This window comes from Gossypium raimondii, chromosome 1 (genome assembly GCF_025698545.1).
Source record: "Gossypium raimondii isolate GPD5lz chromosome 1, ASM2569854v1, whole genome shotgun sequence".
NCBI lineage: Eukaryota > Viridiplantae > Streptophyta > Magnoliopsida > Malvales > Malvaceae > Gossypium > Gossypium raimondii.
The window spans coordinates 24,644,762-24,656,023 of NC_068565.1; the positions used below are offsets into that span (position 1 = coordinate 24,644,762).

Here is an 11,262-nt window from a genome sequence, read left to right on the forward strand (position 1 = left end):
AAATTATATTTAATTGTAACCTTAATGTTGTTTACTCAAAAATAAATTAAATTCTTAAATTACTTGAAAAAGAAAAAGAAAAAGAAATACTTAACCTAAAACTATTGTACTTTTGAAATATAATGGATAATATATCAAAATTCTCCCTACCATTGGCCATCGGTTCGTACTGATTGTGAGTGTCGGCATTACCCATAGGTTTTGGATTTAAGGATTGACCATGATTTGACACAAAAGAGAAAAAGAATTATACCAATTATAAAATTGGAAAAAGATCGTCTTTCATCTTTGGATCCTTATTCTTCCTTTTAATATGATTCAATTAAATTTGAAATTCTTACCTCCAACAAATAATGGGTCCATCAAAATAAGTAAGCAATAAAAATAGGAACCATTCTTTTACTTCCTTTCATGTATTCTAAAGATTTTACAATAGAAAAATGATTAACGTTTAGATCCAATACTTACAATTACCATGTCTTTGCCTTTAGACCCTAAATAGAAAATTCTCTTTAACAATTAAAATAAAAAAGTCACTCTCAACGATAAGAAATTAATTACTAGTTGTCTTTCTGTCCCTTCAAGCATTGTTGTACTTTTCTGGACATCGAAATTCATAAATTCAATAAAAATCATTAGTTAACAAAAACATCACGTACTTTTATAAATTATAAATTAATTTTTATTAATTAAGTGTATATATATATATATATATAAAGAAAACAAGAAATTAAATTCCAGAAAAAAATTACAACCTCTTCATTCAGCTTCCCCAAATTTCATCAAGCAATAAGTAAAAAGTGAAGCTTCACCTCACCCAAATCTGGAAAGGATGAAAATAAAACAAAAACAAATTTAGGGAGAGACATTGGAAATTACAGTTTGCCATTGTCAGTGCACAAAATCTGTTGCAGGATTTTTAAACAGTGTCTCTTCACATCTTTTGATTATACTAAACTAATACAATTAACTGTCAATTTTTGGCCGTCACATCATTCTCTCATCTAATACTCCTATAATATCCCATTATTAAAGTATTTTAAAACAATAATAGTAGTTATTTATAAATAAAAGGTTAATAGATTTTTTTTTTTGTTTTTCATTATTTTTACTCTAAAAGTAAAAGATTATGATAACGTAGTAATTATAGAATTTATTGCTAATTTATTCAAATATGTATACAGTCATTTCTATAAAATAATGCCTTTCTTTTCTTCTCTTTCTTTCGAAAAGAGTAAAGGCCACTGTCAAATTCCATTTTCTTTTTAAATTATTATTTTATTTCACTTTTTTAAGTGACAGAGAGACTGAGAATAGAGTAGACTGTCCTTGCTGGCATGGGGTCAGTTTCAGTGTCAGGTGCCTAACTTTTAGCTTGAAATCCATTTACTAACATTTTGGTTTATTTTGTTTGGATGTTTGTATATTGAGATAAGAAAAAAGAGTTTTTGTTTATCATTATTATTCATGACCCACGAAAATAAAGAAAAAGACCCCATGAACGGGCTGTAGGCAGGCAGAGCTCATGGAAATGGGTTCGGGCTCTTTGACAGACTCAGGTGGTTCTTCCTCCAACTCCTCCACTGAGTCACTCAACGGCTTGAAATTTGGTCAAAAAATCTATTTTGAGGATACATCAGCTGGTGGCACCGGTGGTGGTACAACCATGGGGACTCCACCCAAGTCGGGTATCGGGTCTTCAAGCTCATCCGGGTCGGGTAAGAAGGCCAGGGGTGGAGTAGTGCAAGGTGGTCAGCCTCCAAGATGTCAAGTAGAAGGTTGTAAAGTGGATCTGACTGATGCAAAAGCTTACTATTCAAGGCATAAGGTTTGTGGTATGCACTCGAAGGCAGCTAAAGTCATTGTTGCTGGTCTTGAGCAAAGATTTTGCCAGCAATGTAGCAGGTCTGCCTCCTCCATTTTGCTCCTTCCTTTTTCTTCCAATTTTCACCCTTTCCTTTGTAGTAGTAGTTCAGTGAAGAGCTTGTAATGGTTATTTTGTTAATTGTTATGAAAAGGGTCTGATTGTGGGGTCTTAGTACTTTGTGCTTGATGTTTTTGGTCCTTTGTGTTTGGATTTGCATGATGGAGTCTATTCTAGTGAAGGGTATGGAGATTATAGCAGTGTAATATTTGGTTACTTATTTGGCTTTTGGCAACCTGTTTAGATTTTGCCACAATGTTGGATGGTCTGTTATTTAGGGACATTTGGGAAGCTATTTAGTTGGAACTTGGTTCCATTTTGACATTGATCACTTCCTTTTGTGGTAATGAAGAGCATAGATTAGAATTTGTGGGATTATTGTGTGCTAATATGTCGTCAGGTTATTAGTAGTTTAGGCATTGTATAAAATCGATGACCGATTTTAGAAATAGCAACCTACATTGACAGTTAAAATAAATTACTTCGAAACTGTTTAATTGTCAGCTTCATTATGCTGGAAAAAGGTGTTCCTTGCATACTTGTTAGCAAAAAGAAGAATTATCCTTGGTTACATGCCCGACTGTTTCTCGTTCTTGTTGGGTTTGATTTTCCTTTGTGGTAGGTCTATGTCGGATTTGATTTCCTTTGTGGTAGCATCTATCCAGATTTCATCAGCTTCCCGAATTTGACCAAAGGAAACGGAGTTGCCGTAGACGGTTAGCAGGTCACAATGAGCGACGGAGGAAACCACCACCGGGATCATTATTATCCTCTCGTTATAGCCGGCTTTCTTCATCTATTATCGGTTAGATTGTTGTCACATGTTGTTTCTAAAACTCTTCTTTGTACGGTAAATTGCAAGGAATGACTTGCAGCTCCTGCTTTGTGTGTGATAATTATGGTGTCCTCATTTGATGCTTATGATGCAGAAAGCAGCAGAGGTGGAAGCTTTATCATGGATTTCACATCCCATCCAAGGCTTTCCAGAAGGGATGTGTGGCCAACATCAAGATCATCGGAACATGTACCAGGAAATCAATACACTGGAACAGGATGGTTGCATCCACATCCATGGCAAAACAACTCAGAGAATCCTCCACCTAACCTTTACAGGCAGGAATTACCAGGGGGAACTGCTGTTCCTAGTGGCGGGATTCCTCCGGGAGAATGCTTCACGGGAGTTGTTGACTCAAACTGTGCTCTCTCTCTTCTGTCAAATCAACCATGGGGCTCCAGAAATCAGGGATTGACTCTTGGGTTAAATGACATGATCAACTCCGAACTTTGTTCAATGTCTCAACCAGCAATGCCTCATGGTGCAGTTACGAATTCTTACTCAAATGCCTCTTGGGGTTTCAAGGGCAACCACTCCTGTAGTCGCTCCCAGGAGATGCTGCCTCAAATCCCAGAGCCTATTAACAGTCAATTGACCGGGGGACTTCAGTTGTCTCACCAAAGCAGGGGGCAATACATGGAGCATGAGCCATCTAATGCGGATGACACCTCCATGCAGCATATTCACCAATCCTTCTAAGTCTGCTGTGATAATCATTCCTGCAAATATTGGTCAGTTTTTGTGCCCAGTCTTACTTAGTGCGTGATTTTTGGTGTTTCTGGCATTATCGTTTCTTTTTTGGGTTGGAGTTTGTTAAAAACCCAAACTACCCCTTCATGTTGTGTGTGCCTATGGTTAAAACATGATTAATAGGTGAGAAAGTTTTAGCCTATGATGAACTGAAAGCTACCGTATGTTTCAGTGACTATTTCTCGAGAACATGATTTTCATAATATGGAAACTAGAAATAGCTTACCTCATGGTATGGTAAAAAGCTATGGTTTTACCAATAAGCGATTGAGTGAGACGGTAAGGGAGAGAAAACAAAGGTTCAAATTTTATAGACAATAAAAACTAGGCATGAAATCTGAACATGAACCGGCTTCAACAATCACGCTGAACGAGGCATTGATCTCTGCAATTATATTGATGGTCTCACATAGCTTTCTTCAGCTTCTTGCTTCTTCACGGTTGGTTTGCGTCTTGATCGGAATCTCTTAATTTTCAGATATCAACATAACTACAATCTTCTACTCCCTTCACAATCATTTTAATTTAAATTTGAGAACTCCATCTGAACCCATGCTAGACCCAATATGATTCACCAGAAAAAAAATCAATAATTCAATTATTTAAATTTGAAATTGATCTGAAATTTTTAAAACAGAATTAACTCATTAATTCCATCAAAAATCAGGCTAATTTACCAAAAAAAGCCATTTTTTTTAAAAAATTACCGAAATGGGCCGATTTTTTAATTATTTACCGGAATGAGCCATTTTTTCCGAAATCGTGTCCACGTCGGTAGCGATGTCGAGTGCGTGATGAACATCGGCGTCCGCGTCGGTACGCTGCTGCTGACACGGAAGGAAATCGTGTTCTTGAGGAAGCGATTTCCTTTCACGTTAGCAGGTCGCGCTGACGTGGACGCGATGTGGCCGCGCGCGTGAACAGTGCCCAACGGTCAAAAAATTAACCGTTGCCTCCCCTAACGGTCAAATTTTTTTTTTACTATATAAACCCCCCACCCATTTTATTTTCACAAACAAATTCAATATCAATTTCCTTCAAAAATTCTCTCAATTCCCTTCAAAAATTCTCTCAATTTCCTTCCAAAATTCTCTCAAACTCTCAAATTCCTTCCAAAATCCTCTCAATTTCCTTCAAAAAATCTCCAAATCCATATTAAATTTCTTTTTCCATTCAATTTCATTTTTTAAGAAAATTTTAAAATTTATTATTTTTTTAAAAATAATTTTAAATTTTTAATATTTTCAACAATGGCGGATCATTGATTCGTCTTGATAGGAATCACATATCGATGGAGCAAATGAACATGATAAGTATTAAATTTTAATTTTAAATTTTATTTAAGATATTTTATTTATGTATTTTAGATATTTATTAATTTATTTTTGTTATAAAAGGTCAAGATCGGGTATTGGAATGCAATATTCGAATATGCATGCTCCTCCATCACCGTTAGTAGAGAACTACTGCATGAAGCGGGATTTTGGCACGTGGCGGCAGTGGTCGGGATGCAAGTTGGAGCCGAAATTGATCGGTCGTTGATCGAGAGGTGGAGACCGAGACGCACACATTTCATCTTCCATGTGGAGAGTGCACTATCACTCTAGAAGATGTCCATCTGCATTTGGGATTGCTTGGTGGGCGGGCACCCAAAGGATCGGTCCGCCCAATCTAGCAATTGGGAGGCGGTGTGCTACGAGCTTTTGGGCGCCGTTAGGATAAAATGGATGCGAGTAAGGTGGAGATGGGTGATTACGTGCCACCTTCCCGGCCTCGAATGAAAATTCAACCGAAATTGAAAGAATCCGATATGCTCGATCATACATTCTTCAAATAATTGGAGGCTATCTCATGGCCGACACGTCACGGAGCCGTGTACATCTAAGGTGACTGCTAAAACTCGTTGATTTTAGAGCAGCCGGTGAATTTAGTTGGGGGTCTGCCGTCTTGGCAACATTATATCGGGAGATGTGCGGGGCGACCAAACCGAGGAGAGCAAAAATCGGAGGTTGCCTGTCACTACTGCAATCATGGGCACGGTTTCGCTTTCCATTTCTACGTCCTCGAGTGAACCACCCATATACATTCCCACTCGTAACGAGGTAAATTTTATATTACATTTTGAAATTGTTATGTAGATTTTGTAAGAATAAAAGTATGCTAAAAATTTATTTAATTAGGTGGAACCATCCGGCAAGTTATCGTGGATTACCGACTGAACTTGAAGATATACGGCTTCTATTGGAGCAATGGTCGGAAGCAGAAGTAAATATTATTGCAAATAGACATTTCTATACATTCACCAGTGGATTGATATTTAGTATTTAGTATTATGTATATATGTAATATTTCTATCATGTTCATATAGTTTCAATGGACACCATACGAGGATCCGGCAGTCCGGGCAGTAATCCCGGAAAAGTTTTTACAAAATCCGAACGCTTGGCACGTGAAAGTGGTGTTGATCAACTATGCAACCGTAGAGCCCCACCAGACAGACAGAGTCCTACGACAGTTTGGATGTAGACAATCGATCCCTGCGAACCCTGAGGAGTTTGACGAGCACCACAAAATCGACCTTCGGCTATTAGGTACGGATTGACCTAGATACTGGTCAGTGTACATAGAAATGGGGAAAATCGGAATGAATATATACCTACTCGGGAACCAATCATCGCTCCCGAAGTTAGCGAATGTTCCGAATACATGCCATGGTTTAGGGCCCATGGAAGCCGTATTTACTTACGCCGAGGAGAGGCGCGACAAATACGTGTCGGAAGGAAAGGCGCGGCCTCAAAATCCAAAGGACAAGACTACGAGGCCCCTCAACGAGGGCCGACATTCACCCGGTTCATCATCGCGCCCATGCAATCACCGTCCCCAACGAGAGCAAGCGACGCATCCACCGACGCACAATTCAACAGATGATACCCACGCATTCACCTTTCCCTATGATGCGGTATGTTTCTAGCCCTTATATGTACCCTAACCCGTACATGTATCCTTTTCCAATCCTATGGCGGTTGGAGCCAAATGCCCGAATCACTCCATTTCCTATAATGCCGAAGCGGACCACCGATAACTAGGTCATCGACACAGAGAGGGTCGCAAGGGGTCGTCGGGAGCTCTCTTTTTACCAATCGCCAAGAACGCATGGCTTTCAAACTCCGTCATGCTTCATGATGCAAACACCTCCACATACACTATTCTTTGAAGGTGGATCATCGTCCCAAGTCCGACAAGCGATGCCGAACCTAAGAACAACAATCACCACCCGAGGAAGAACAACCGCCAGGAAGCTAGAGGAAGGAGGAATCTAGTGCGAATCACGACTACCGCCATGTGGAACCGAATCCCCCGGTCATAGACATTGATTACCGTATTAAAATTTATCATTTGATGTAATGAAATAGAAGTTTATGACGATGTAATACACATAGAAATTTTTCCGAGTTATTTTGACATTATTTGATTAAAAACCCTAACCCTAACCTAATTTAATTTAATTAAAAACCCTAACCTAATTTAATTAAAAACCCTAACCTAACTTAATTTAATTAAAACCCCTAACTTAATTTAATTAAAAACCCTAACTTAACTTAATTAAAAACCCTAACCTAATTTAATTTAATTAAAAACCCTAACCCTAACCTATTTTACATGAAAACCCTAACCCTAACATATTTTAATTAAAATCCCTAACCTAACTTAATTAAAAACCCTAACCTAACTTAATTTAATTAAAAACCCTAATTTAATTAAAAGTTATTTCTTACATGACCACTGTAGCGAAATCGCGTCCACGAGATCACTATTTCACAATTTCTTCTCAAATAGCATCCTGGTAGAAGCGATTTCCCACTATTTGACCAGATACGTCAACTCGAAAAAATTTTTTCCGGGACCCCTAACCCCTAAAAAGCCTGCACCCTAAACCCTAAAAGCCATAAAACCCAAATGTAAAATCAGCGTCAAAATCGCGTCCCGATCATCAGCCACGTGACAGGACATCGCGTCCACGTCAGCGCGACCTGCTGACGTGGAAGGAAATCGCGTTGCGCTGACGTAGACGCGATGTCCTGTCACGTACCTTGACATCGCACTGACGTGGACGCGATTTCAGGAAAATGGCCCATTCCGGTAAATAATTAAAAAATTGGCCCATTTCGGTAATTTTTAAAAAAATTAGATTTTTTTGGTAAATTAGCCCAAAAACCAACCAGTTATATCATATTTAAAAGTGGACTATAAAATCTATGCCCCAGTGGCACTGAAATTCCAAGAGTAAAACGTTACTCCACTAAAATGCAGCTTCAGATTGATATTTCAATTTGACTAAACTCCAAAATTTTGACCGCGGAGTTCAAAGCTCCAATGCCACGGGTACTTATTTTTATACCCTGTCAATCCCTTTCTTTGTTATTATTTATTTTATTTTTAATATAAAAATACTTTTTTAATATTTAGTGTAATACTCAAATTTTGCCCGGCCCGAGCCCAAGTATATAAACCAAATCAAAAAATTAACAACAGTCCAATAGCAGTCCATTTACAATAACCAATCGACCCAATTAGGCTAATCTCTAGCCCAATCGTGTTATAGGCCCAACAAACCCAAACCCTGATAAGCCTAAATAGCTTCCAAAAACCCCTAGGGTTTCTGGAACGGACCAAGCGCCGCAACTCCCTCAGCCCCAGCGCGAGCCACCACAACAGTAGCCTCACATACACTGCCACGCACGCCTCCACGCCACGCGCCTCCGTACACTGTACCTACAAAGGAAACGAAGACAACGCAGCACAAAAAAGAACAAAAAAGGAAGAAAAGAAAATAAAAAGATAGCACAAAGAGAAAATAGGAGAAAGAGAAAAAAGATGGATGTAGTTTCGGGGCTATAAAACCCCATTTTCTGTATTGTTTCATATCTTTTTTTTTACACACATCAGAATAAAAAACCGAGCAAGATCTTAAGAGGTTGAGAATCCGATTGTTTTTCCTTTTGGTTCTTCGTTTTCTGTTTTCTTTTTATTTTTTTATTCATTTATTTGTTTGTTCGTCTCTTTTAGAAATCGATTTTAACAAAAAATCTAGAATAATAAGAAAAGAAAAGGAAATACCTGGAATCGCCGCAAGCCCCCATCACCGGAGATCTTCTTTGGTCACCGAAAATCGGACCGAAAAGGGTGTGGGGTTCTCTTATTTCGACTTTCGGGCCGAGAAGTCTCATCCTACGAGCGGGGTCTGATACAGGGTTAAAAACCCATTTTTCTAGTGCTCCGGCCACCGCCTGCAGCGGACCCACGGAGGTGTAGACGACGGCCGATTGTCGTGCCCAGAACCGAAAAAGAGGGTGTTGAGAGGATCTAAGAGACCCTCTCTCTATTTTTGCTGGAAAATGAAAATGGAATGTTTTTTGTGTGTTTTTTTCTATTTATATGCGGTCCAATACGACGCCGTTTTTTGCTTAAGCATAAATGGCCAAACGATGTCGTTTCACATGTGACTCGAACACCCGACCCGAATGCGGTCAGGATCCGCGTGTTTTGGTGGGAGGGGCTAATTGCATGTTTAGCCCCTCCGCTTTTGTAACCTAATGTAATCTGATTTTTGCTCATCTTCGATTTTGGCAACGATTTTTTGCTGCGTGTTCAATTCGGTCCTTAGACCATACGCAGCCCCTTTGCTTAAACGCCACGTTTTGGGACTGAGGAATATTTCCCTGAAGGTCCCTCGCGCTTTGAGCGTTTCCAGTCCCCTGGCAATCATCTTTTATTTATTTGCGATTCAAGCCCCAGATTTTGTGTCCGTTTTCGATTCAGTCCCTAGCCAGTTTAATTATTATTTATTTATTTATTTATTCATAAAAAATAGTTTTATTTATTATTTCATTTAATTGTTATTTATTTACTTAATTTTTATCAAACTTACATTAGGTTTTATTTTATTTATTTACTATTTTAAACATTGATTTTGTTTATTTTAATTCTTGCCATTATTATTGCAATTTCATTCTATTAATTATTTATTTTTATCTTCAAATGTTTTCAAATCTAGATCCATTAGGATTGTATTTGTTTTGTTATTATGTTAATGTTATTGTTATTTGTTTCTTACCTTATGATTCATGCATTTCGATTTATTTGTATCAATGCTATGTGTATGTGTTAGGATGCATATTATGTTATGGATTTTAAATGTATGTTGTATATTCATTATAGGTCGTGTACGACATCCTTTCCATTTTAAGCAATGTCTTTTCAAATACAATCAAAATTGCACGCATTTGGTTTTTAAATACTCCATTAATTCGTACTCAAAATTCAAAAGGGTAAAATTTCAAAATAATAAAGGCAATATTCCGTATTTAGAAAATCCGAGGAATCGTGTTCTAACTTACTGAGCTTCGATTTTTCTCGCATTGATCCTAAATAACCGAATACCCTTTTAAAATTAAAACAAATGAGGTTTAAATAAAAAACGAAAGGCAAACTTATTCTCAAAATACGAGATGTCGGGTCCTAACTTACTGGATGTGACATTTTGTTACTTCGAGATAAGGAGGCGTTTTCCATTTTGATTTATTCAAAGTAGTTTTGAAATAACGCAATGTAAAAAAGGGATTGTATTTCTAAATTCTTTTCGAGTTTTAATTTTCGACACTAAGACATTAAATAATCAACTAGGTACCAATTTTGGGCGTATCGAGGGTGCTAATCCTTCCTCATACGTAACCGACTTCCGAACCTATTTTTCTAAATTTCGCAGACCAAAAACGTTGTTTTAATAAATCTAAACCGTTTATTAAAAACACCTATTTTTCGAGGTGACCCGATCACACTTTAATAAAAGATCGGTGGCGACTCCATTTTCAAAATCGATTCCCATTTTTGTTTTTCAAAAAAAATGGTTTCGACAGCTTGGCGACTCCACTGGGGAATATTAGTGAGTCAGGCCGTAAATTTTTTTTTTTGGTCGAAAATTGAAAATTGGATTTGGAAAATTATGATCCTCTCTTTGCATTTGTTTGTATGATTACTGTAAATTGAATTTTATATCTTGGCATCATATTGCATAAAGGCTAGTTAGTCTTTCCATTTTAAGTGGGAGTGAGAAGCTACTCCTTCGTGAGGTTTTCACCTCCGTGCAGGATAGTGGATCACTTTCGGGATACATCCGTACCTATGTCTTCGTGAGATTTTAATCTCCGTGCAGCCATAGGGAAATGTATTCCCCTGAATCAAACTCGGTCTGTATGAGCCTATAATGGGTGAAGATCGAGGAATCTGCTGGTTCGGGTACCTTAACTTTAGAGCCAAACTGCATATAGAAGACCTTAGGAACCCATCCTAGGTAGAGCCACTCAAAAGCCCTAGTGGTACCCGACTAGGTACTTTTGTTTTCCTTGTTTGCTTCTGTTTTGTACTAACCTATCTTGTTTTGTTTTGATTATGATTTCATTGCATTTGCATCTTAGAAAAGAGATATTGATTCAAATCCAATTACTAAATTAGAAAGCTTGTCATGGAATACGAATTCCTTGATAAAGTGGAAAACAATACGGCTGTCTGAATATATTCTGAGAAACACAAGAAGAACGAGGGAAGAGTTCGTGACCTTGCTTCGTAGCCTGAGGATTCAAGGAGATTGTTTAAGAGCCTTCGACGTTCCAAGAAGCTGACGAGCCTTATGAAGATGGGCAGATGATGGATCGCGACCAAGATCAAGAAAAGGAGCTAGCAGTGGCATCTATCG

At 38.0% G+C, this 11,262-nt stretch overlaps 2 protein-coding genes across 2 annotated transcripts; both read left to right on the forward strand.

Moving 5' to 3' along the window:
- Window positions 1–1,437: 1,437 nt before the first annotated feature.
- On the forward strand, window positions 1,438–3,698 carry LOC105785454 (squamosa promoter-binding-like protein 9). Its single transcript, XM_012611548.2, has 3 exons — window positions 1,438–1,905; window positions 2,590–2,729; window positions 2,854–3,698. Exons 1-3 carry the CDS (start codon window positions 1,526–1,528, stop codon window positions 3,456–3,458), a joined length of 1,125 nt encoding a protein of 374 aa, XP_012467002.1. The 5' UTR covers window positions 1,438–1,525; the 3' UTR covers window positions 3,459–3,698.
- A 1,595-nt stretch (window positions 3,699–5,293) lies between these two features.
- On the forward strand, window positions 5,294–6,187 carry LOC128039684 (protein MAINTENANCE OF MERISTEMS-like). Its single transcript, XM_052627844.1, has 3 exons — window positions 5,294–5,611; window positions 5,690–5,774; window positions 5,878–6,187. The coding sequence occupies exons 1-3, from the start codon at window positions 5,478–5,480 to the stop codon at window positions 6,109–6,111; spliced, it is 453 nt and encodes a 150-aa protein (XP_052483804.1). The 5' UTR covers window positions 5,294–5,477; the 3' UTR covers window positions 6,112–6,187.
- Window positions 6,188–11,262: the final 5,075 nt, after the last annotated feature.

Bases quoted from the DNA above. Each gene is read 5' to 3' on its own strand.
- LOC105785454 (XM_012611548.2), top strand. From the start codon at position 1,526: ATGGAAATGGGTTCGGGCTCTTTGACAGACTCAGGTGGTTCTTCCTCC. The intron at 1,906-2,589 runs GTCTGCCTCCTC...GCATCTATCCAG, and splicing joins TTTTGCCAGCAATGTAGCAG to ATTTCATCAGCTTCCCGAAT. The intron at 2,730-2,853 runs GTTAGATTGTTG...CTTATGATGCAG, and splicing joins GCTTTCTTCATCTATTATCG to AAAGCAGCAGAGGTGGAAGC.
- LOC128039684 (XM_052627844.1), top strand. From the start codon at position 5,478: ATGTGCGGGGCGACCAAACCGAGGAGAGCAAAAATCGGAGGTTGCCTG. The intron at 5,612-5,689 runs GTAAATTTTATA...TTATTTAATTAG, and splicing joins ACATTCCCACTCGTAACGAG to GTGGAACCATCCGGCAAGTT. The intron at 5,775-5,877 runs GTAAATATTATT...ATGTTCATATAG, and splicing joins AGCAATGGTCGGAAGCAGAA to TTTCAATGGACACCATACGA.